This window comes from Abramis brama (assembly GCF_963993115.1).
Source record: "Abramis brama genome assembly, chromosome: 20".
Taxonomy (NCBI): Eukaryota; Metazoa; Chordata; class Actinopteri; order Cypriniformes; family Leuciscidae; genus Abramis; species Abramis brama.
Genome location: NC_139982.1, coordinates 21,754,014 through 21,781,183, shown reverse-complemented (window position 1 = coordinate 21,781,183; position 27,170 = coordinate 21,754,014). Strand labels below are relative to the sequence as shown.

The 27,170-nt window shown below is 38.7% G+C and overlaps 1 protein-coding gene across 2 annotated transcripts in view; it reads left to right on the top strand.

The window, feature by feature from the left end:
- Positions 1-27,170, top strand: part of met (MET proto-oncogene, receptor tyrosine kinase) — a 44,627-nt gene extending 17,457 nt beyond the window's left edge. The window contains exons 4-21 of one of the 2 annotated variants that reach the window (XM_084094254.1): positions 2,689-2,823; positions 3,072-3,251; positions 4,085-4,245; positions 4,732-4,834; positions 5,273-5,409; positions 5,745-5,909; positions 6,027-6,126; positions 10,580-10,798; positions 12,403-12,552; positions 13,632-13,788; positions 14,438-14,578; positions 15,006-15,242; positions 17,781-17,861; positions 21,171-21,352; positions 21,538-21,647; positions 21,798-21,963; positions 23,220-23,356; positions 25,099-27,170. In XM_084094254.1, coding sequence (XP_083950380.1) covers positions 2,689-2,823; positions 3,072-3,251; positions 4,085-4,245; positions 4,732-4,834; positions 5,273-5,409; positions 5,745-5,909; positions 6,027-6,126; positions 10,580-10,798; positions 12,403-12,552; positions 13,632-13,788; positions 14,438-14,578; positions 15,006-15,242; positions 17,781-17,861; positions 21,171-21,352; positions 21,538-21,647; positions 21,798-21,963; positions 23,220-23,356; positions 25,099-25,309 — 2,772 coding nt within the window. In that variant the 3' untranslated portion in view covers positions 25,310-27,170. The remainder of the gene's footprint in view (positions 1-2,688; positions 2,824-3,071; positions 3,252-4,084; positions 4,246-4,731; positions 4,835-5,272; positions 5,410-5,744; positions 5,910-6,026; positions 6,127-10,579; positions 10,799-12,402; positions 12,553-13,631; positions 13,789-14,437; positions 14,579-15,005; positions 15,243-17,780; positions 17,862-21,170; positions 21,353-21,537; positions 21,648-21,797; positions 21,964-23,219; positions 23,357-25,098) is intronic. The other variant, XM_084094255.1, reaches the window with a different exon arrangement.

Below are 27,170 nucleotides of genomic sequence, written 5' to 3'. Positions count from 1 at the left end.
TGGTCTTTTTTTCCTGTTTGCTTTTGAGTCACCTTTGACCTCTGAGCAGCACTGTACCAGCTCTCCAATCTAAAAAGCACACAAAGTGAAACTTTCGCCTATCAATGTTTTCTCAATATGTTCATTGTGCAGGAGTGGCACCGACCCAAATATTGAATCTGTCCTGCATGAGCTGCAGAAATCAGACGATTTGCTCACGGAAGTGTTAGATAGAAACTTCTGGTATTTTGTAAATGCCTCAAGAAAATGTTTGAGAAATGAGTAGCGAGAGAAAGGGTGACAGCTGCACGGAAGCGTGGCGGAGGAACCGAATGGTACGTTAATAGTAAGCACTGGACTTCGATGACACGTCCTCGCATGGCATTTTCTTGGAACGGCTGCAGCTGTCGTCCCCTCTCTCTCTCTCTTCCTTTTTTTAATTTTTCCTCTCAACTTTTTCTCGCCTCTTTTGTCTGGATGTTGAGGCCTGGTAAGGGGTGAGTGCTGGTCCAGCTGTCTCATTTGAAAGAGAGAGAGAGTTTTTGCAAAGACAAAGAGAGTGGGTGAGTGTTTAAGAGGCCTTGACAATGAGAATGCAAAAAAAGATTGTGAGAGACTGATGAAGTAAAATAAAATATGGAATGCAAGTGAGTAGTGGGTAACTGTGTGAATGAAAGTTTCAAGAGCCCCACAAGCTTTTTAAAAGGTTGGGAAGAGGGGGGCTGCAGGGCAGAAACAGTCCCAGTGGCCCTTATTCTGTATGAGGAAGTGCTCCCACTCTGCCACACTCTCGGTGAGAAAAACTCAACACCTTGCCTTGTGTTTGTGAGCAGGACTTCCCTTACATACACAATGAGCTGTAATTCACACGGTTATTAGGGCTTCGTGGTGTGTATTTTTCCCCAGAGTGCGTAACATTCCTCCTTCAATAACGGGTCCATTTGTAGCCATTTTCTGCCATGCCCGGGCTTAATTAAGACTGGCGTAGCTTGGTCGCTTCTGGGACTCAAAATCCTTTTATGGCTTATTGCTATTGGAAACTTTCTGGGCCATGTGAAACTCGCCAAGTTTTAGCTCTGGGTTCTAGTTTTGAAATCGTGAATGTAGCATATTGCATTTGTACATCACCAACAAACAGAATAATTTTTAAATATTTAAATTTTTAAATAAATATAATTTAGTTAAGTTATTAAATATATATTAACTATATTATAAAATATATTTTTAATAATTTAAGTCAATTTTATATTGAATTTTTTTTATTTAATAGATATTAAATATAGTATATATTACAGACATAAATACGTAGAGCTTGCATGAGCTACATAGTGAAAACATTTTGTCTGGTAACACAAACATGTGGTGGCACCTAAATGAACTGCTTTTATTCATGGAATAAAACAATATTGTGATTGAATTGCCCTGAATACATTGCATTGCTCCAGTGAAAGATCATGCAGTAATAGCTCCTTTAGGTAACAACTGCACATTTTCATTTTTTACAGTCCAATCTGATATGTTAAGATTAGGCTTTTTAAACAGACCACAAAAGGAGTCACATTAGTGCACTATAATAAGTGAGATAGAGATATGTCATGCACACCATCCTAAAATCACTAAAACCACAGTAATGACATACTCTCCACCACCAGATGCCCCACGCTCAAAGCCCAGGGCTATTAATGATGTGATCCACTGATCGCTAATGGAGCACAAGCACTATTCAGACGTAGGCTGTCTTGGAGGCCTGTAATTGCAATGTAACCATGATAAATGTTAGTCCAGGTGTGTGGATGGAGCCACTGTTCTGACACCTCCCAACATGCCAGATAGACAGAGGTCTTTACGTCTGCACTTGCCTACAGGCCTAAGCTTTTGTCTGTTCCCACTCCTTGCCATCAACCACAGTCATCGCAGTTCAATCTGTCATCTTTTGCCCTGAAAGGCAGAGACACCGGTTATTAGAGTATCCATAGCAAAGCAGAGGCTGTTCCTTCACAAAGACTGCCTCTAGATTGCGTCCTCCTTTGATTCTTTCTTTTTCCCAAGGAAAGTTCCAGACATGATCTGTAATTTAAAGATTTATAACCTGGTAGGAAAAAATAACAGGGTTTTGCAGCAGCTCCAACTCACGCAGAATTTCTGTTTTTCAGGAATAAGATATTGTATAATCTCAGGGTTTGAAAGTGGTACCAACATTATGTAGGTGAATCTCACAATATGTCTTGTCTGTCAAAAATCATAAAACGATTGTATTTTGTAGATAGTTTTATTTTATTTTATTATTAAAATATGTTTTTATTTTATTTATTATTTTGTTTTATTTTATTTCATTTTTACAAAAAAAAAATGATTGTCATGAAAATAAGGTCATACTGCAAAATATCTTAATGGTCCTTAAATAGGCCTCATTTTTGTGAAAAACAACAACAACATAATACATTTTTTTAGACCGATTTCAAGATATGACCTTCTATTGACATGTTCCCGAATGTGTCAACTATAAATAAACTTCACTAGAACCACATTGTTTAAATCATGCAATAGCAGCATTTAATCATCAATGTGGAATGCAGACTTATTCCAGTAAAGGATAAACATGCTGTTGAGGTCTTTTTGTAAACATAAAAATTCTTTATTAATGTCCTGCACTTACCGTTTAGGCTTTTGATGTAAAAGGTCACCCATTTTTGTTGGCATCCTCTACAGGTGGTCGTTTCCCGCTTTGGCAAAACCGAGCCGCATGTAGACTTCCGCTTGGACACGCTCCCCGTGTCCTCAGAGATGGCCCTGCTGTCTCCACAGCGTCACGACGGCTCCTTATTGTTAGTAACAGGAAACAAGGTGAACGACACAGCCATTCTTAAAATGTCTTGGGGAAATGGGTCATATATTTTCAGAAAAATCACTAGTGAATAGATGGCAAACACACTGGTGATTTAAGACTAACTGATATAGTAAACAGGGTATGACTGCAACAGTAAGTAAAGTCTCCTCTGAAAAATGTTGTCAAAACGTTGCTTTGGATAAAACCACCTGCTAAATGAATAAATGTAATTTAAGTGTGATATCTTTTGTGTGTGCCCCCTCAGGTCTCCAAGGTTCCTCTGATAGGCCCTGGATGTGAGCAACTTTGGACTTGTAGCTCTTGTCTCTTGGCCCCATCCTTCATGGGCTGCGGATGGTGCAAGACCACCGATCGCTGCATGAGGGCTCCTCAGTGCTCGCCCTCCCATTGGATCCAGGACTCCTGCCCTCTCCTCATCACCACGGTAACCACCCTGCCTTCTCACAAACAACATTACCATGGTTTTAAAGCAGCTAATAGCACGTAGCTAATAGAATGAGTGTTTTCTAAGTACAGAGAGCACATATGAAACTCTGACCTTTATTGATATTTTCAGGGATAAGCACTGACGCATGGATTTCAAGGACCTCTGGTCTTCTTTTAAAGACGTAAATTGATTCTAAATATCAGAAGGAATTTGTTTGCCCTTCTGTGCCTCCTCTAAATCCATGCATTGCTGCAGAGCAGCATGAACTATATTTGTATTTGCGTAAGAGCCTTTGCTAATGATAAGTGGTGATCTGAACACTTAATTATTAACTCTGAGCCAAAATTAGGCCTTCTCGTCCATGTGTTCAAAGCGACACCATCTGCTTACCAATAAAGAACTAACATCTCAGAACCAGGACATTCAGAAACCATATAGAAAACAAAACTGTTTTACATACATATTATAAATAAAAAAAATAAATTAAATAGAATTAAATTAAATTACCATTGAAAAAACTTACACACTTCACCTTTAAGGTTCTTAACCTCAGCTGGTGGCTCAACCTAAAGGGCAGTTTTAACACAAGAGACTAAAGCACAAAGAAAGACAGAAAGGTTGTTTTGTTCTCGGTTTTTGTCTCTATCACCATTTACTGGAAGACCCCCTGCCTTCAGAGTGCCCATACAACCAAAACAAATTATTGTCAGTGGTTACCAACCTCATGAGCAGAGAAAATGCTTGGCATAAAGACACACAGCAGGAGGGTAGACACTGAAAGAAAAACACTATCACAATTTTACCTCACAGCTTCTTCTTTCTTTTCCTAGATTTCTCCTTCCTCTGCTCCACTCGGAGGCCACACCAACGTGACAATCTGTGGCAAAAACTTTGGTTTTAATAAGAAAGACCGCTTAGATACCAAGCTGATCAATGTGATTGTTGCTGGAACAAAGTGTAAATTGGAGAGGAAAGACAGTAGCAATAATCGGTAAGTTGATAAATCATTTATTTGTGAGGCTTATTTAAAATACGTTCACATTGCTAGTTAGTTGTAAATGAATAAACATTGCACTTGAATGTAAGCAAATCCTCTTGCACTCTGTGTAAATACAACTTCAGAAACATGCAAGGTCACATTCTCAACATAGTGCTCGTGTTGCAACCCTGCAGAACATTAAATTGGTCTGCAAAAGTGCTCTATTGTGCATCTTGGCCTTCCATGTCAAACTATAGTACCATTAAGACACTAAACTCATGAGGTTTTGTGCCCCCGGACATACCACCCTACAGCCGTCCTATTGTGAGAGGAAAGGAGAAATTCCCTCGGAGAATAGCTCCTGTGTAGTTTCTGCCGAGTAGTAGAGTTATCATTAAATTAGTGTGGACTAATAGCCTGCTTACTCCACTAGTTTACAACCACGTCTTGTTCGCTGTTTTTAGCGGGAGATGTTTATGTCTTTGTGTTGTATGTCAGGTTGGTCTGCGGACTAGATCATGTGAACGCATCCAGCATTGACTCTGTGGTCAGGGTGCGCAGTGGCAAGGAACAGGCCCAGAAAGATGGTTTCTCATTTGTGGTAAGAATCCTCACAAATCACAGTATAAGTACTTAAGCACACATTCGAGTAATGTGTTTTTGACTTATTTTCCAGTATTGTGGTTTTCATAGTGCACAAGGACCCAAGGATGTTAATCTATTCTTTTTTTCCCCCACTTATTTGGAGTTGGGTTAAGGTTACATGGCGTCCTAACCAGCGGCAAATACATTTTCTGTCTACACTGTAAGCGTCATAAAATATAAACCAATTAGTATGCTTGTGTAATATGTAATATACAGATATGTGGACTTTGGAGCAGGATTTTGGACCAATGAGATCTTAAACTACGTTGGGGCCTCCCTAGCGTGATGCAACAAAAATAAAAACCGATACTAATATCATCAATGTTATTTCTGTCAAAGACCCTTAATGTGTGAATTAGTTTTACTTTACTAACACAATGTTTTATCTGTCTAGAACCCAGTTATCACAGAGATCTTCCCTGAGTTTGGGCCCAAGTCTGGCGGAACAATGCTCACTATCACTGGTTCATTCCTGGACAGTGGAAATTTTCAACTGGTCACAATGGGAAACTCTACCTGTGTGCTGCAGAGGTTTGCATGTCTACAAATCTACTAAGAGTCAGAGAGTGTTTAAGCATCATTCACATCTACTCAGGTTTCTTCATTCATTTGGAAACACTTCAAAATTGAAGTGTTCAATCAATTAATCGCGATTAATCTTGATTAATCAGATCTAACATAAAAGTTTGTTTGCATAATATATATGTGTATATATATACTGTATATATATATACACACATTTATACATAAAAAATCTTTTTGTCATGATGTTGGTCTTTTGGTTCACTTAAAAGATTTGTTCAGGAGCAAAACACCACTATTATGCATACGTGTCTGTTTAAAACATTGTGTTTGCCTTTCTGCAGTATTTCAGCCACAATGTTGACTTGTCGGACACCACCTCAGCCATCACCATCCCAACACAAGGTACAGCTGCACATTGATGGAGTGATTCGTGAAGCTCCTGTCAGCTACACCTACAACGAGAACCCACACATCTCCAGCATCCAGCCCAAGCATTCCTTTATCAGGTAAGTCCTGCAGCCAACATTTAGCGACTTAACGTGTGCTTGAAGTTGGGGTTCAACTGGAAGAGTGCATAAATATGCATTTAACAGCATGGTTTTTGTGTGCGTTTGTGTCCACAGTGGAGGAAGCACAGTGACAGTTCATGGTTTCTACCTCCACTCAGCTCTCCAACCTCAGATGGTTCTCACTGCCGCCACAGAGGGCAAACTTTTCCAAGTGGTGAGTGTACTGTACACGGCCCACACAGAGTGCCGAGACATCAAATACCTTTCCTCCCATGTCACATGCATGTTAGTATCATTAACCCCACTGAATAGTGAAGCAGATCTGCTAATCTGAGAAATAAAGGAAGCAATATTTCAGAACTGCACTTGGAAAAAGCACACACAATGTTCTTTATATGATTATCACTTCTAGCTCCCGAAATATTTTTTAAAAACTAGATAGTTCTGACTCTTAGTTTTTTTTTTTTTTTTTTTTTTTGTAGGTTTTAAATTAATTTTCTTTTTTGTAATGCGTCATTTTTCCCCTATCCAAATTTCTTAAGTCATTTTTTTCATTTTTTTTTATTAATTGAGACTTATTTATTTAGTCAAATTTTTTACCTCTCCAAGTTCCTTTATCCATTTGGAAAGTTAAATTAAAATCTAATTAAATGAAATTAAAGTTTAAAGTTTTTAAATTAAAATGTATTAAAAATAATAATAAAACTTTTTTTTTTATATGTAATGTGTCTAATTTTCTTTTCTATTCAAGTTTCTTCAACCATTTGAAAACACTTTCACATCTCATTTCCTGAGAGCTGTGGTTAACCTGAACTGCTCCTCTCTCAATGGGACCAGACAAATACTAATTTACACACAGTTTCCGCTTATCTGATTTCTATGGGGGTGGAGTGTGGTCATGCAGTGGAACAGAGCATGTGAACAAAGCTATCTAATCTTAAGCATACAAGTCTTAGTTATAGTCCAAGACAGGACTCGTACTGACACACATCTTCATTCTGATTGTAGCTCTTCATTTCCATTCACATTCAAAATTTCCCTCCTCAAAACATCAAGGTACTTACGGTAATTATCTCACTCGTTTATCTCAAATCAAAGATACTGTACTTAAAGCCAAGTGGATAGCGCCATTTTAAAAAACACGTGATGGGTTTGTCAATGATTTTAAGCTCACTTGAAAGAGGAATATTTCTGCCTTTTCTTAAGGCATCTAGAACAAAAAATGAGCAGAGACGGCATGAAATGCAGGCTATCCTTTCAAATGATTTAAGATGGCTCTGCAGCTGTCAGCCTGTAAATTCTTCTCTATAAACAGTGGGGGTTGAGACAATATTCTTTTCCTAATTTGTAAAGCACAAGAGGTTTATTGTTTTTTTCCCCTCACTTTTATTGGGGAGCATTGTGGTCGAACACTTCCTGTCTACTGTCAGCTTTTTTCTGAATCACACCGACTACGACTGTGTAACCCGAGTTGAGCTGTCATCTGTTACGCTGAGGTTCGATCAACGATGGCCGAAACAGAAAAGCGGTCAGTAGCTCAGGTTTCTTGTGGGCTGCATTCACAATCTAGCTGCTGACAGGCCTAAAATGAAAGAAAAGCGGACAGTGATCTCGATTTCTTTCGGGACACTGCGAATCCCTCCATCAGTTGCATTTTAGTTCCTCTTGCAATCATACATGGAAAAGCTCTGCAGGCCAAATGAAGGAGCGTAAAGACCCAAGGCAAATTGTGGTGGCTCAGGAGAAATGGAAGAAATCTCAAGAGCGTTCTTGAATATCTACTTCTGAGATCTCTGCTTAATCCAGGGATCAGCCAATCTCGCCTTTCCCACCAACATAAAAAGCATTTTTCACAGGCTGCAGCTTGTCGCTGGCGATTGGCACTGCCCACGATCAGGAGCAAACCTGAGAGGGTTTTATTTGTTTAGGGGTATGGCATCTTATTCTTCTTGTTACTAACCAAGGGTCATGTTCAAGTTTTGCTTTGTCTTGGACTCTCCTGTAGGAAGTGAGGGGTGTTAACAGGACTCTAACATGCTCCAGACACCACAGAGGGGTTTCAAGCAAGAACAACACCTGTTTTTGGGATTCAAAGGGGGTCATTTTCATGCCAGATCCCTCTCTATACATACCAAAATCTGGCTTTCTCATCTCAGTATGGTCTTGCTGACACCTTACTCCACTTTGCCTCATGATATCCGAAATTCCTTCCTTAGTTTTACCCCTTTTAAAACAGGGTTCCTGCGGATCTTGAAGTCTTGAAATGTCTTAGATTCAGTTTGATCAAATTTAAGGCCATAAAAAGTCTTTAATATCTTAAATCCTAATTATCATTTTAAGATGTCTTAAATTTGGTTTTGAAAACAAGAATCACAATGTGAATATTAAACTTCAAATATCTTTGATTGAATTAAATAAATGTGAGTGGTGTTCAAAGGCAAAAGGCGGCACTGTTTATGCTAAGGGATTGCTTATAATCTACTGTTGATGAATTTCGACATGTTTATGTTATGGTTTTTGAATTGTAATATGTGTAGATGGATGTAAAACAGAATGTTTTATCTCCCTTCTCTTTTTGAATGAGCATCTGGAGGTAGTAAAGCATTTCAAAATTATAATCCATGTATTTCGGGATTGTTTATGTTAAAAGTTGCTAAAGTTGCATTTTTTTCCTGGTAATTATTGGTATTTTGATGACTCAAACTATATCTGGCTTTATTTGTTGTAAACTCATGTGGCTTCTCTTTAGGCCACCCTGTTAAAGAAAGACTAAGAACTTAGTATATATAAGTATATAGATTTGACTAGTATTGGCACAATAGAATTTAAATATTGGTCAACCTCTACTTCATATGTATTCATGTATTAGTATACATCGAAAACACATTGAAAGGAGCCATCAAAGATGGTTATATCAGTGGAAATACCTATAGTATATGATAACTTCCCATGAAAATCCTGCAGTAAAACATCACTTTAACTGACAACGGGTATATCTATTCCCCAAACACCAATTTGAAATGTTTTCAGTGTCTCCCATCATCCTTTGGCTGCTTTCTTTAGCAGCTGTTATCCAACCCCCTTAAGCCCTTTGAGATACTCGATCTATTCTAAACAATTAAAGGTTGTGTTTGTCGAGCAGCACACCAAGCCAAACTACTTTACAAGTATTTGACTAGTCTTAGCAAATGAGTCTTCAGAACTCTTAATATGCAAAGAGTTGCTATTCAAATACACATGTGTTTATGTTTTCAAATACTTTTTCATAGTTTGCTCTCTTCAGTGATAATGGTTTTTGATTTCCATCGGGGATATTGCTCAACAAAGAGAATTAGCGAAGGAAAGATGTTGTCAGGAATTATAAAGTGAGTATTTATACAGTATACAAAGCCATATATAGTGAGGAATAGCAATCAGTTACTTTGTTAAGGTATCTTCATCCATTCTCTTTAAATTTGTTTCTGAGTATCTGATCTGTATGTGAACTCCCAAGTCAAGGACTTTATTGCCTTTTTGGCAATATAAAATATCAATGTCTTATGTGATTACAAATATTTACTGTGACCTAAACCGGTGTGGGCATTTGACTCTGAAACGACACTTATGTGAAGTGAGAATTTCTTTGTTTTTCGACTTTAGAGCTTTGTTAACCTGCCAAGTGTGCAGAGGGAGACACAGGTTTGCTGGATGGAAGTCTTGGAGCAAAGACGACTCGGATGCCTTATGTTCATAAATAATGGCATCAAGCAATTTGAATGTGTCTCTTGCTCTAGGGTTATGCTTTATTATGAAGTGGAACGTTCAGATGAGGACAGCTAATTACATGCCGGTGACGTGCAAATAACAGGCATACTGTAAAATGGGCAGTTGTGGTGTTGTAATGTGAAATGAAAATGGTGTGTGGCAAGACCTGGCAGGGCTGGAGCCACAGCTGGCACGTGAAGCTTTTGAGTTGCAACTCATGCATAATTGCATTGAAACAGATCTTCAATCTCACAAAGGCTCCTTGTCCACTGCTCTTAAAGTTTGCGATGTATGCTATGCAAACGGATGCGTCTCACATCTGGTTTAAAAAAGTAATATACATTACTGTTCAAAGGTTTGGGGTCAGTAAGATTTTATTTTTTGAGAAGTGAATATTCAGCAAGGGAACATTAAATTGATCAAAAGTGACATCAGCATATCAAATCAGCGTATTAGAATGATTTCTGAAGGATCGTGTGACACTGAAGACTGGAGTAAAATAATTCAACTTTGCCATCACAGGAATGAATGACATTTTTAAAATGCATTAAAACAGAAAAGAGTTATTTTAAATTATAGTATCTCAATGCTTTCACTGAAACACAGAACATGCAAGATATTAGCATCTGCCAAATGCATTAATGTAAATAATGTTTGCTGTTTGAATGTTTTCTAGAAAGCCTCTGAAATCTGAACTTAAATATGCTCAGTCATGTAATCACCCCGACTCTTGAGAAAACTTGGCCCCTGGTTAAACACTAAAGACTTGTATGAAACTTATAAATAAAGATGCTTTACTCCAAAAGAAACAAAAGATAAAACGAATTGGCCACACAAAAGAATGTAACATGCCTCAGCATTGACTTGGCACAACTATAACGACAGAGGCTAATATTTGTATTTGTCTTTTTCTCTATGCCTAGACCTGCAGTCATGATGAGGATAAGCGAAATATCCATTGTATCACGCCCTCCCTGAAAGGCCTCGGTGTTCAGCCTCCAGTTGCCACAAAAATGACCTTTGTGTTAGACGGTTTCTCCACCGATCAGTATGACCTACTTTATGTGGAAGATCCCAAGTTCGAGGACTTTCAGCAGCCCACCGTTACACCGAGAGGCAACAAGAGAATTCTGGAGATTAAGGTAAGAGCGATGCTCTGCAGGAAAGCAGTTTGATATTTGATCTCAGACAAACACACATACACAGAGTGATTCACATTGCTCATTGAGTTAGAAGTAAACAATACTGAAACAAAACAGGAAGTTTAGTTTGTTTCCCATTGCGCACCTCCATCTTTCACATTGTTCTCGTTCCCTGAAGGTTACAGCCTCTGACACATTGATGGTGAGATCCTTTGCACTGGTGAGGTTAGGCTGGCGAAAAAACTCAGCGTTTTTAACAATGAAATATAAGAGTAGACTTTTTTTTTTTTGAAACCGCCACTCAATAGTCAAACGCAGCTGTTGTGAAGGGGAGGGGGGAGAGAGGTCGCGTGAGATCTACTTTTTCTTCCCATGCGAGACCTCAGCATCAAATCCCTCGGTACCCCTCTTGGGACATAGATACGCGCACACACATAGAGACACACTAAACGTTGTGTACCGCTTAGGCTCATTTAAAGCCACTATATTCAATAATGGGCACAACAGCATGCTCAGTTTAGCTTAATTGTCATTAAACTGCCCTATCACTCAGATCATGCACTTTATTCCCATGCAGTCTGTTTGTTTAGATTTTGGAGCTTGATACTTAAGGCCTTTCTTTAGGGAAATAAAATTGCACTTGGCAGCACTGCTGACGCTCGAGGGGTTTATCAAAATGTCAGAGATTGCGAGTGTTACTGGTGCCAATGGAGATGGTGCCTGGACTTTTTAAGTGCTAATTTTTTTTTAAGTAACTTATTTTAAACTTATTTAACTTATTTAAATTATATTTTAATCTACCTTTGAATTATATAAAATCATATTATTTAATGAAAAAGAATGGCTTATACACACACTTCATTTATATCTTTTTCATTTAAATAAAATTATATATATTTTTTAAAAATAGGAAAAAGATATAAATTCATATTGTTTTTATTGCAGCATAAAAATGATATACAACCTTGTTTGACAGGTATTACAGAACGTACAGCAATACATACAAAAATGGAAAAAAAACATGCAAATATGATACTTTTCTTTTTCAAATTTATTAAAAGGCTATGGAACCTGTTTGTCTTGTAAGCATAGGGTCTTATCATGTCCTGTATGTAAAGTTTTCTTGATTGATCTAGGTGAGAAATATATGTAATATATGTAAATAAATGTGTGTGTTTGTGTGTGTGTGTGTGTGTGTATATATAAATATTTTAAAAAAAAATTACATATATCTCACAGTGCTGGTGGTTTTGTGATAATTTTCTTTTTGTGAATGGCCTAATCTCCTCTAGGGAGCTAGGTCTTACTTGTAAGTGTATGTGTGCCTGTTCGTATTGGATCTCAGGCTGGCCGGTGCTGTGTGGTAACAGGTGCAATAGTGGAGTGTGTCCAATCTGTAAAGCCCAGGCTGTCATGTGAGGAATGTGATCGCTGTCTTTATTGCCTTCTGCTCTGCTCCATACACCAGAGCTGGCTGAGTTTAAAGGGGTAGACGCTGCACAATCTATACGCCCCATATACACGCTCAGTCATGGGGCAATTTAAAGTGAGGCAAGTTTTTTTTTTTTAATCATCTTACCTTTCTCTCTCATTTTCCCTTGCAGGTCCCCCCTGTGAATCAGGAGGCAGTGAAAAACGGCGAGGTGCTGAGAGTTTCGAACCGGACTTGCGAGAGCGTCACTTTGGTGGGCAACACGCTCGAATGCACCGTACCCATGGAGCTCCAGACAGCTGCCAAAGAGCTGGAGGTGGAGGTACAAGACTCTTTCATTCTCTACTCCACTTCAGACCACTCCAGTCCAGACGGCCCCCATAAGAGCCACTCGTCAGCCAGCCAACTCTGCCCTGTTTGTTCCAGAAGTCTCTTAAAGTACCAAACATGAGCTATTTCTGATCTTAGCAGAGGCCTCTGGGTTGCCAGATGATTATAGTTTCCAGATTAACTCCAAAACCCATATCCCTCCTGGATATGAGGATTAATATCAATGAGTAATTTCCTCAAAGGTGATCATTTTTATATATCAGGGTCCACCTGCCTTTCTTGTATTTCCTTTCTGGTCACCATTAGCTCAACAAGAACATTAAAAAAACGTTTCAGGCCCCGATTCTGGCCCCAGACAGTCTGATATGATTGGTGCAAAGATCAAGGAAGCGTTGGTCTCAGCATAAAGTGCTTATCTGTCAGGGAGAGACGGACAGCGTGCGTGTGACACGATGCTCTAATCTGACCCCATCACAATATAGCGCGGTAAAACTCATCTCAGCCCAAACTCAATAACACTGCACCACATAAGAGAGGCTCTATCTCTGATCCAATTTCCCCTCCTGCCTGCAGTGGATGTGTGTTTCATTTTGCCATGCTGCTTTATGAGCAGTGAAGCCCTCTCTCCCTCTTACAGGGAGTGTAAACGTTCCCTGAGGATGTTTCTAGATGGATTGTTGTGATGTTGGAGGTTCAAATGTAAACACTTCGCGGCATATGAAATCTGAAGCAAATGTGCCGCAGATGTTGATGGCATAGATGTTCCCTAGTTGTAGTTTTGCACATACTTGCTTGTCTTTTTTAACTGTAATAATATTTGCTTTTGGTCTACAATTTTTGCTTATTAATCAGACAGATGCTGCTCTAAAAATAATTAAATAATATAATGTTATTTTGTGTAATAAAATGTTTTATTTAAAATATTTATCTTTATATTATAGCTTAAAATCCTGCAAAAGTGATTATATAAATTTATTTATTTTAAATAAATTGCTATAATTAAAAAATTAGGTGCTATGGTCACTAATATTTACTGAAAATAACATGAAGTAATTTTTGTATCCATTGTAGTGGAAGCAGGCCACATCATCCGTGATCCTAGGTCGTGTGGTCTTGGCCCAAGACCAGGACTACAGTATACTGATAACAGGAGGAGTGTGTGTGTCCGTCCTTCTACTGCTCCTGATCGGAGTCTTTGTTTGCATCAAGAGGAAGAAGCATATTGATGGTATGTGACTGTCTGTTTTTATTTATAAGCTTTAAGCTGTTTTTGAAGCCTCCTGTGGCTTTTCAAGATAAATGTGCAACACTTTCCATGCAAATGTTCCACATAATTTGTATAGCTAAAGAGAAGTTACCTCTATTAAAAAATAATGCAAATATCGACTTTTATATCCAGAATGGAAAACTTTATTATTCAAAACAGCTTTAGATGCAGCGGATAAGCCTGTCTTGCAACAAAAAAGATTATTAATCTGTATTTTCCGGACAAAAATATGTTTTAATATCTTATGCAGTTTTGTTTATCAAGTTATCTTGTTTTAAGGATGTTTAGATATTTTTACTGGACAACAAGGAAAAAGTACAGATTAAGAATTGTAATTTTTTTGGCAGTAATTCGCTTTTCATTCTGAAGTCAGTTTAGCAACCACCTCTGATTCCAGCTGCTCTCATAACCAGAGATGCTGACCTTGCTGATGGTTATTTGAAATGAAATGAACTGAATTTGAATGCTATGAGATTGTGAGATAAACAAAGAGAGGGGTTTCTGGGTTTGTTTGTGGGAGTTGACGCTGCTGAAGTCAATGGTGGAGCGATCTGTCCCTTTTTTCCTCTCCTTGGTCTCTCTCTCACCCTCTGTCTCTCTCTGGTTGTAGATTTAGCTAAGGCTATGGTTTGGTATGACGGCCGGGCTCACATTCCGCACTTGGACATGTTGGCAAACGCGAGGAGTGTCAGTCCGACTAATGAAATGGTCTCTCACGAGTCGGTGGACTATAGAACCACTTTGCTTGAGGGTATGTTCTCACGCTTTGCTGCCTCTCGCTCAGAACACACGCTGGTGGAGGTTTGCCTTATCTGCTGATCTCAGACCAGCTTTGCTTTTTTCCGCTCTGGATAGTGAAGACTGGTCTTAAATCATCGGAGAAAGGCAACTTTTTTCCAGTTCTCCAAACACATACGCTTTCTGACCTTACCCTCTGCTCTCTCCACTCTCTCTCTGAAGATATTACATGCTTCTGTGCTTTGCCTCTGCCTCCTTTTTTGTCTGAAAAGACAAAAAAAATCCCTTCTCATCTGTGTAGACGGGTTTAGAATTTCCTCAGCTCTTTGTAGTTGGTGTAATGACTCTGCCTCCCAGACTTTCCCTGCTTTGTTCAGGTGACCCCAGGCCTCTGCGAACAAGTCATTGACTTTTGACCTCTCGACCCCATTGCCTTGCAGACCAAAACTTGCCTCTGTCACAGACAGAGTCCTGCCGGCCTCATCTCTACGCACATGCCCATGTGGACCTGTCCCCAATGCTGGGGCAGATGGAAGGGGATCTGGCGTCTCCACTGTTGCCCTCTAATGCACCCATAGATCTGGGCAGCCTCCACCCTGAGCTGCTGAAGGAAGTGCAGCATGTGGTCATCGCCCGGGAAGATCTGCTCTTGCATGTGAATGAGATCATCGGGAGAGGTGAGGGAACACAAATATCAGTGTTCAAATTATGGTCATTACTGCTTGTTGATATTCAAACATTTGGGGTTGGTAGGATTTTTAAAAATGTTTATAAAAGCTTTGATTTCTGCTTATCAAAGCTGCATTTATTTAAATGCATTTATATTTGAAATATTATTACAATTTAAAATAACTGTTTTGTTTTAAAATGTAATTTATTCCTGTGAGGCAAAGCTGAATTTTCAGCATCATTACTCCAGTCTTCAGTGTCACATGATCCTTTAGAAATCATTTTAATATGATGATTTGCTGCTCAAGAAACGTTTCTTATTATTATCAATGTTGAAAACAGCTGTGCTACGTAATATTTTTGTGGAAGCAATGATACTTTTTGTCAGGATTCTTTGATGAGTAGAAAGCTCAACAGAACAGCATTACACATTATAAATGTTTTACTGTCACTTTTGATAAATTAAATGCATCCTTGCTGTATTAATAATAATTTAAAAAAATCTTACAGTCCCCAAACTGTTGAACAGTAGTTTACTTTTACAAAATAAAGGTTTTTGGGTATCTTGGCAAGCACCCCATTACCATTGCTCATACTTAGGTTGGATATTTGTAATTAATTTATTAAAAAAATATACATAAAATGGCTTGAACACATTTGAATACTATGATTAATTAAAAATAATATAAATAAAAAAATGTGATACAGCTGTCCTGATATCTAAATAAAGAAAAAAAAAAACTAAAAAAGTTTACTTAAAACCAGGAAGTCAGTGAACCAGTTATGTAAAAATATTATTAATATTTGAAAAACTTTTGTCTGCCAAATCAAAGTCATGAGGTATGCGACCAACATTCAGAAAAAAAATAGCATAAAACAAGAAAAGAAATCATAGAGAGGACAGCTGTATTTGTGTCAAGGTCAGTAAGCCTCATTTAAAAAATACAAGTTTTAAACTAGATTTTTCTTGGACAGTTTTATTTGTCATCAACCCAAAAATCTAGTTTCTTTGTACTGTTACTGTAACTTACAAGCACATTTGGCAACAAAGCTTTGCATAAAAGGTGCATTACAAGAAATCCAATAGCTTAAATTGAGGGATTTAGCTGAGGGAATCAGTTTCAGACGTGGTTAAAGTTAACAGATTAAACTGTGACAATCAGCCCGGCAGGTTGGACATTTGAACGTTAAATTGCCCGTCCTCTTATTGTACTGCAGAAGTGGGGGTATGAACGAGTGTATCATATTTACTATGGCGCTCAGGTGAAAACCACTCTCCAGTCCTCCCCAAACCCCTGCACAATACTCCTAAAACCCATCACCCCTGTGGGAAACCAAGTCCTCTGTGTGTGTATGCCCATGTTTGTGCATGTGACACAAAGCGATTTATAGAGCGAGAGGAAGAGGCCATGCGTGCATGTGAGTATGTTGGGGTGCTCGGGGTGGCATGTGTGGTGATTTGTTCCCGTGTTAAATTCCAGGCTCATTGTTGGGCCGTCTCAGGGCTCCCTGTCGGTAATCTGACTCGGCTGCCATCTGGGAAGACGTGATAGCAGAGCTGGAGAGAGATTACAGCACTCCACGCTCTATTATTTCAACACAAACCCTCCGACTCTCTCTCGCCCTCTGTTCTCCATGCCCTCATTAGAGAGAATACCCTGCCCAGACACTTGTAATTGGTTAATCTTTCAGTTATACACCACGCTGCCCTCCAGACGTTCTGTTCAAGTTCATATTTCACAGCATTCTTACAGTCATTCTTGTATGCGTCTGTTTTGCAAAGTCTCACTATTACTATGGCTCATAATTAGGGTCAGAGATTTTAACAGCCTTAATTATAAAACTTTAAGTCATGTGCTACAGACATGAATTATTCTTAACTTCAAATCACACAGATTACGTCTAGCCAATTAGACATAACATTTTTGAATATCGGTCAATAACACTATAGCAGTTGCCATAATAATATACACAACCATTCAAAAGTTTGTTGTCGGTAAGATTTTTTTAAATGTCTTTGAAAAGTATCGAATGCTCAACAACAAGGGTGCATTTATTTGATCAAAAATACAGTAAAAACTGTAATATTGTGAAATGTTATTACAATTTAAAATAACTGTTTTCTATTTGAAAATATTTAAAAAAGTCATTTATTTCCATGATGTGAAAGCCTGCAACATTTCCAGATCCCATTCTGCATGCCCTCTGTATTGTCCCTTGTAAAAAAGGTGCTAAAACAAAATTAAACAAGCAGGTGTACAGTAGAAACTAAAACAAACCTCATACTGTAGGGTTTACATGTCAGTTTTTGTGATTTAGAAAGTACAAAATCAGACTGCGTGAGACTCCGAGACTCAGAGAGAGAAAGTTTGAGTATAACAGATCAGTTGTTGTCCCAGTACAATATATTCACACTCCATTGTTCTTGCTTTTGGACTCGACGCGATACGCACCTGCTATGTCCACACTTCGCTCGGGCATAAAATGCTTTGATAGATTGATGTGCTGATAATCTCTGCATCTTTTCCTGTCTTTGTGTGCACTAGGGCACTTTGGCTGCGTGTTCCACGGAACTCTGCTCGAACCAGATGGCCAGAAGCAGCACTGCGCCATCAAGTCCTTGAACAGTGAGTTTGACAACATGAGTGTTGAGATGGTACAGTTGCAAGCACAGAGAGCTGCAGCTCTAAAATCTGATTGGATGAGCCACATTCAACAATTTTCATGGGGGTTTTAGGCACTTTATTGTGCCAGACACTCCTTAACCATGGTAAAACCACTGTAATGTATAATTGAGTGGCCCTAACAGCCTAAAAATCATTGATACTATTAAATCCTACCGAAAAGATGTTAAACTACCTTTAGGATACCCATAATGATGCTACACATCCATTCTGAATGCAGTTTGACATCTCTTTACAGAGAAATGACGTATGACTGTTGAGACTGTTTTAATATGGCTGTGTGATGATGATGATGATGAATACACAGCAGACCAGCCATATCGTATTAGAGATGCCTCTAATCATGTCATGTTACTGAGAGCTTTTAGATTTATGACCCGAGCTTTATTTTTCTGTCTCAGTTCTCAACAAGAACTGTTGTCTAACTACACTATAAATGTATAATGTTTACCTTTTTACTTTTAACTTTTAGACAAGGGTGCATATATACTGTATGTATGTGTGTGTGTGTGTGTGTGTGTGTGTGTGTGTGTGTGTGTGTGTGTATATATATATATATATATATATATATATATATATATATATATACAGTGAGGAAAATAAGTATTTGAACACCCTGCTATTTTGCAAGTTCTCCCACTTAGAAATCATGGAGGGGTCTGAAATTGTCATCGTAGGTGCATGTCCACTGTGAGAGACATAATCTAAAAAAAAAAATCCAGAAATCACAATATATGATTTTTTAACTATTTATTTGTATGATACAGCTGCAAATAAGTATTTGAACACCTGTCTATCAGCTAGAATTCTGACCCTCAAAGACCTGTTAGTCTGCCTTTAAAATGTCCACCTCCACTCCATTTATTATCCCAAATTAGATGCACCTGTTTGAGGTCGTTAGCTGCATAAAGACACCTGTCCACCCCATACAATCAGTAAGAATCCAACTACTAACATGGCCAAGACCAAAGAGCTGTCCAAAGACACTAGAGACAAAATTGTACACCTCCACAAGGCTGGAAAGGGCTACGGGGAAATTGCCAAGCAGCTTGGTGAAAAAAGGTCCACTGTTGGAGCAATCATTAGAAAATGGAAGAAGCTAAACATGACTGTCAATCTCCCTCGGACTGGGGCTCCATGCAAGATCTCACCTCGTGGGGTCTCAATGATCCTAAGAAAGGTGAGAAATCAGCCCAGAACTACACGGGAGGAGCTGGTCAATGACCTGAAAAGAGCTGGGACCACCGTTTCCAAGGTTACTGTTGGTAATACACTAAGACGTCATGGTTTGAAATCATGCATGGCACGGAAGGTTCCCCTGCTTAAACCAGCACATGTCAAGGCCCGTCTTAAGTTTGCCAATGACCATTTGGATGATCCAGAGGAGTCATGGGAGAAAGTCATGTGGTCAGATGAGACCAAAATAGAACTTTTTGGTCATAATTCCACTAAACGTGTTTGGAGGAAGAAGAATGATGAGTACCATCCCAAGAACACCATCCCTACTGTGAAGCATGGGGGTGGTAGCATCATGCTTTGGGGGTGTTTTTCTACACATGGGACAGGGCGATTGCACTGTATTAAGGAGAGGATGACCGGGGCCATGTATTGCGAGATTTTGGAGAACAACCTCCTTCCCTCAGTTAGAGCATTGAAGATGGGTCGAGGCTGGGTCTTCCAACATGACAATGACCCGAAGCACACAGCCAGGATAACCAAGGAGTGGCTCTGTAAGAAGCATATCAAGGTTCTGGCGTGGCCTAGCCAGTCTCCAGACCTAAACCCAATAGAGAATCTTTGGAGGGAGCTCAAACTCCGTGTTTCTCAGCGACAGCCCAGAAACCTGACTGATCTAGAGAAGATCTGTGTGGAGGAGTGGGCCAAAATCCCTCCTGCAGTGTGTGCAAACCTGGTGAAAAACTACAGGAAACGTTTGACCTCTGTAATTGCAAACAAAGGCTACTGTACCAAATATTAACATTGATTTTCTCAGGTGTTCAAATACTTATTTGCAGCTGTATCATACAAATAAATAGTTAAAAAATCATACATTGTGATTTCTGGATTTTTTTTTTTAGATTATGTCTCTCACAGTGGACATGCACCTACGATGACAATTTCAGACCCCTCCATGATTTCCAAGTGGGAGAACTTGCAAAATAGCAGGGTGTTCAAATACTTATTTTCCTCACTGTATATATATATATATATATATATATATATATATATATATATATATATATATATATATATACTGTATATATAGTAGTATAGTATATATAGTAGTCAACATTTGAAGTGGATCAAAATCTTTCATCAAAGTTATACATGAATTTTAAACAAGGTCAAATTTATTTATATAGCACCTTAAAACAATACCCGTTCTTGTCTTAGGACAACTTTGATTAACTTTTTTGATCCACTTCGAATGTTGACTATAGTTGATATATAGTTGCAGTCATGAAACTCTAGAGGGAGCAGACTGACCTTTACATGCAGTCTGTAAGCAATCACATATAATATATAATCACATATCACAATAATATATATATATAATAACGTTTGAAAATTTAACTTTTTATGATTTTTGTTTTAGTTAATTATAATATCCCTGGTGCATTTGTATATTAATCAAACAAAGAATCATAAAATCATCATATATTAATAATGAGGAATTGATTGACTACTTTAGCACTGTTCCCAGAACAGTTTTGGATTTTTGAGGATCCTAAGCTACACTGACAAGAATCAGTGTAGCGTAGGATGCCTCATTGCTCAAAATCAGTCTTCTGTGAGACATGTACACACAGGCCTTTTCTTTTTTGTGTACACATAAGCCTCTCTTTCTCTTAGTGAAAGGTTAAACATCTGTTTAATCTCCTCAAAACGTGAAAGCTCCACCAACAAGATTAAGCGAGGCACAGCTAAAATGGCAGGGCCAACAGATTCTCAGAGCTTAGCTAGTAAAGGTGCGCTCATATCACAGTGGATTATATCTCCGCTCTGAAACCTCCCGGGTGAAATATCAGGCCGTGTGTGATAAAACACTTGATAGTGTTGGGGATAATTTATAAGTCATGGTGAATAGTTCACTGACAATTTGGCAGGTTTATTGCTAACTCGGAAAATGTATAGCAGGATAGATTTTAAAGGAGTCATTTTGCATGTGTAAATCTAGGCTGGGGGTGATACCAAAAACCATTGTGGTGATCTTTGAACTACTGTGACTATTATTGTGCATTTATGTGGCAGGAATCACTGATATAGAGGAGGTGTCTCAATTCCTGAAGGAGGGCATAATCATGAAAGACTTCAGCCATCCCAATGTACTCTCTTTGCTGGGAATCTGCCTGCCCAGCGAGGGCTCGCCTCTCGTCGTGTTGCCCTACATGAAGCATGGAGATCTGCGCAACTTCATCAGAGATGAAACTCACGTACGTGGTGGCAGCATCTCCATCGTCTTTCAGCACAACTTCAGTATCAGACTAGTTTCAGACAGGGTTATGGCTATTCAAAATATAATAAAGATGATTAAATGGTGACAATGCTTTATGGTGAAGTGCTTTGTTGTTTTTATCGTTATTGTTTTTAAATGGAGTGATTGTTTTCATTCCCACAGAACCCCACAGTGAAGGACCTGATGGGTTTCGGGCTGCAGGTGGCTAAAGGAATGGAATATCTTGCCAGCAAGAAGTTTGTACACAGAGACCTCGCAGCAAGAAACTGCATGTGAGTTGTTCAAGGGCATGTTCAGGGCACATGTTGTGCATTAGGGTGTCTTGAAGTATTAAATATAAATTGGAATTTTAATTACACCGTAAAGCCCTATGTATTTGTGATTGTTTAACCTAATGTAAATGTTGGTAACATCCCTTTTAGGCTAGATGAGAGCTATATAGTAAAGGTGGCTGATTTTGGCCTGGCCAGAGACGTGTATGATAAAGAATACTACAGCGTACACAACAAGCACGGGGTGAAGCTGCCCGTCAAATGGATGGCATTAGAAAGCCTGCAGACGCATAAGTTCACCACCAAATCTGATGTGGTGAGTATCTCAGTAACAATTGACAAATAATATTTAGCAAGTTTGTAAAATCATCCTAATTGACCAAAGATCAGCTTATATAAATAGAAGAATCTTGTTTTTTCTAATATTTTTATTGACTGTTTCAAAAGTGAGATGCTAACCTAGACAGTATTTTTGGTCTTCATAGGTAGGATACACTATGTTCAAATCAAGTATTATTGGGCATTATCAGTACACTTTAATGATCAAATCGAGCATTATTGGACATCATAAGCACATTTTAATGATCAAATCGAGCATTTTTGGATATCCTAAGCACATTTTAATGATAAAATAGAGCATTTTTGGACATCATCAGCATATTTTAATGATCAAATTGAGCATTGTTGGATGTCCTAAGCACATTTTAATAATCAATTCAAGCATTTTTGGACATCATAAGCATATTTTAATGATCAAACGTTTTTGGGCATCTTAAGAACATTTACATTTCCAAACTGATCATGTTTGGGCATCAAAAGCAAATTTCAAGATGATCAAATCGAGCATTTTCAGGCATCGTAAGCACGTTTAAATGTTCAAATCAAGCACCTTTGGGCATCATAAGCGATTTGAATAATCAAAAAGAGCATTTTTTACCTTCATAACTTCATAAGTACACTCAAATATTCAAATTAAAAAATTCTGAACATTTGAACATGTATCAAATACCAATTCTGGGCATCATTGGCATTGAATCAAAACACAGTGTGCCTTTGATGCCCCAAAATGCTGACTATGTTGGTAGCTTACTGCAGTACGTAATTTCTTACTGCAAATCTCTGTTTTACTATGAGATTTTAGTCTGGTCCCATTCTAATTCTACTGCTTGAAAGCTATCCATGCTTTAAGCAACGTCTCTGGGTCACGTTGAGAGGATTTGCACAAAGTTTTTCTCTATCAAACTGACTCATGCATGCACATAAGGTCTGGCTCAAGGTGTGCCATGAGTCACGTCCTGTTTTCTAACTACCTACCTGCATTTCAAATAAAATAGATGACTACACACTGCCACTTCTGGGGGAAATTATTTTCTCAATATTTCCCAAATACTTACTTGACTGTTCCCTTAAATGGATTTATGAGTTCAGCATTCCTGTGCTTTTCCTCACTGTATCCCTTTTTGCTGGCCTCCAAAAACTGATGAAATTAAAGTCACCCAAAGTTCACTTGTTTTGACAGGTGCTCACTTGCCTTCCTCATAACTTATTGTTTTGAATCTGATCTTCACGCAGTGGTCGTTCGGTGTGTTGCTATGGGAACTCATGACCCGGGGTGCCCCGCCTTACTCTGATGTGAACTCCTTCGACATCACAGTCTTCCTCCTGCAAGGCCGGAGACTTCTGCAGCCAGAGTTCTGCCCAGACGCACTGTAAGCGCACCCACATGACACACACTTGGTTCTTCATTATGGCCGGTGTACGGCACTCCAAAGGGGGAGTGTGTCAACAAGAGTGTAAAACAGAGAGCCATTGTTAACCACCCGCAGATTCAGTCAAGCAGTAATAGTTCTTCAAAACTCTTGGCCAACTCAGCTCTGCATGACTACCTGAGCTCGGCACACAACGACTCCCCACCCTGACTGTATGATATGAGTCGACCTCCAAACATTCTTCACACACTGCCATCAAATAACCAGCCAAATAACCAGCTCTGAATAGAGATATGTGGGTCATCACTCCCTTCCCTCATGGACGGGACAATGAGCCAGTCCTCCCAGGTCTCAGTGCCTCTGCTCAGCAGACTATTGCAAGACAAACAATGGAAAGTCGTTCTGAAATGCGATGAAGGTTCGCACTGAAGGTTATAAATTTCAAGGCACCGGTGTCTTGAAATGCCAAAGCAAACAGCTGGGATGGGAACGGAGAAATTAGAGGACTTACAGTACGATTGTGATTCATTCGAGCTCAGAATGACTCAAAATGACAAATAAATTCCATTCAAAAGTTTGGGTTTAGTAAGATTTAAAAAAAAAAAAAATTTAAAAAAAAGAAAGAAAGAAATTAATACTTTTATTCTGCAAGGAAGCATGAAATTGATCAAAAGTGACAGTAACTTCTATGTTGTTACAAAATAAAATTCTATAAAAATCATGGGGGGAAAGTATCACAGTTTTCAACAGTGATAATAATAATAATAAATGTTTCTTGAGCATCAAATCAGCATATTAGAATTGGTGCTTGGCATCATTGCTTGGCATACAGTATTATTGGATTGTGCAAAGTGGGCTGTAACATTATTAGTGGTGCTTGCTAACTGTTATAAAAACACATTTTTAAATATTCTAAAGTATTAAACATCTCTTTGTGCCACAAACATAAAATAATTAATTACTTTGAAAACTTTTTTCCCGTCTGAATAATGTGTCCAGATCACACTTTTTTATTAAAGTTCCCCAATAATGCAATTTTAAAGGTTCCTCGTTTTGTTTTGGAGGTCTCCTACAATAGGTTTGCATGCAATACTTTAAAAAAACACTTTAATTTTCTCATAATATACATTGCACATCACCTAATTTCTCAAAAAGGCTGAAAACAATTAGTTCGAAGATTCAGTCTCTCTAAACCCCTCCTTTCTGAGAGCCTACTCTGCTCTGATTGGTCTCCTGCTTACAGCGCCTGTTGGAAAGAAAATGCCTATACCATATGTGAATTTCAGCTCCAGATGCTTCCTCAGCACTTGTATACACTGGGATACTAACAGTAATGATGGCGTCAGTTTTACCATATCAATCCCAGCATGCGTCCTTTGGAAATGTCGCAGCGCAGAAAACAACGTCTTTTCTACATGTTGCCAACACAAACCAGGCCTCAGCCACAACTACAGTGTTTGAGGGCGGGTCAAAGTAGACGTCGTTCGCGGGCAGCCAATGAAGACCATAGGCTGGCATTATGCAAATTTGCTACATTGTTATGTATGTAACAGTAGTGAGACTGGAATTGCTGACGAATCGTTTCAGCTGTTCATAATCGATTCTTTTCTTTAGGAGACAATAACTCCATTTATTGTGCACTTTGCTGAACTTTTACCTTCACAAACGGCTATATACACACTACATGAAAGGTAATATTCAAAAAAGCATTTACACTTTACATTTTTCTCCCTTCTTTGTAGATACAATGTCATGATCGAGTGCTGGCACCCCAAACCGGAGCGTCGGCCCACCTTCTCAGAGCTAGTGTCCCGCATCGCCTCCATCTTCTCCAGCTTCAGCGGAGAGCACTACATCCTCCTTAACACCACCTACGTCAACATTGATAAGATGACACCCTACCCCTCTCTCATCTCCTCTCAGAGTAACCTCGACCGTGACTGCTGCACCTGAAAGACAAAGCCACCAGACAGAGGGAGGGAGAGGAAAACGACAAAACAAAGCCATTGCTGTTCATGAAAGACACTGGACTGGCTGCCAGGGGTGGTTTTCATCATTAAAGGAGGAGAAGCTGCCCAAGGACACTGTGAAAGACTTAAAAGGCACGAACACTCCCTTAATCGCTGTAAATAGATTATGATGAGCCGTGACCTGTGGAGTCGAGGTTCTCCAGTCGAGCATGAGATGGTCCTGATCCCCTGGGACACTTGCGAAAACCGTGCTCCGAGTTGGCACCCCATTAACGTTTCATCTGTTGGGTTGCATTTCAGTGCTTCTTGCTTTCGAACCAAATGACTTCAAGACATCTCAGCTGCATCGCGTTCTCCGGCGTAACCTGAGCGTTCGTTGACCATTTTATTTTCTGTGAAAAGCGTAATAAAACGTTGTGCATGCCTTCATACTACGAACTGAACGCAGCATAATGAAGATATCAGGTGAACACTGGACCCGCGTGACGTTTGATGATGTCAACGTTCTTGTGACGCCTGTACGTCCAATTCAGACTTTGAAAGACCGATATGAATGATCTGATTCTGTTTTGTTTACTTCTGTTCAGATGAATCTTTTCTGTCCAGGCCATTTGAATCTTTCCGACAAGATTTCTTCCGTAGTTCTTATATATTTTTATATAATCTGTTTAGGTTTAAAGCGAACGTACTACAAGGTCCACATGGAATCTGTGCAGCTTTTTCACATTTTCACCACTTGATTGAGTGAGAAAATCTGTGGGATGGATTTAAAGTCCACAGGTAATGGCATTCTACTTCCTTAATGTGATTCATTTCTGAATGAAACTGCAAAATGTGATATCCAGCGGGAGTAGTCGAGTGGAACAGGTGACGTCAGACGAAAAGGAAATTCTTAGTTAGTTGGAATAACGTGCTCAGATTAATACCCTCAATAAAATCAGAAATATATATAAAGGAGGTAAATAGGGTCTATATGAAAATATTGAGCAGCACAGCTGTTTTTTAAACATTGATAATGAAAAGAAATTAGCTTGAGCAGCAAATCAGCATATTAGAACGATTTCTGAAGGATCATGTGACACTGAAGACTGGAGTAATGATGCTAAAAAATTCAGCTTTGCATCACTGGAATAAATGACATTTTAACATATATTCAAATAGAAATCGGTTATTTGTTATAATATTTTACAATATTACTGGGGTTTTTTTATCCAATAAATGCAGCCTTGGTGAGCATGCATGATTAATTTCAAAAACAAAAAATCTTACCAACGCCAAACGTTTGAACCGAAGTGTATGTGTGAATATATTTTATCATATAGACCCTATTTATGATATGAAATTACCAAGAAATGTAATAACAGAACATGCAAGAGGCGGGTGATGTGTGGGACTTTGTGAACGGCAGATGCAGATTCAGTGCAGGCCTGTATGTTCCCTATGTAGTGAAGATGACTATGAATGTGACTTGCCATAAAGGACTACTGGATGATGTAAATAATTTGTCTCTCTGCCCTTATTGTCTGACTTGCTGTGTGATACATGTGTATATATAGCCTATGAACACAGTACAATATAGACAGTTTGGTAAACCAGTCAAATGAGGTCAATCAACATTTCATTTTATCTTTATGTGAGTAAAGTTTAGCGTTCTTGTTATAAATGATCAATAAACAGGCTGAATCTTGATTTGTTTTATATTATGGTTTAGGTTTCACCATTTATAAAAACCTTTCTTTGATCCTGTCTTGTGATTTCTATATGGAGTTCAAACTCAAAAATGGTACAAATGACAATATTTCTGTCGTTCCAGTCATGATAATAAAGTTTTATTATGTGTGTCA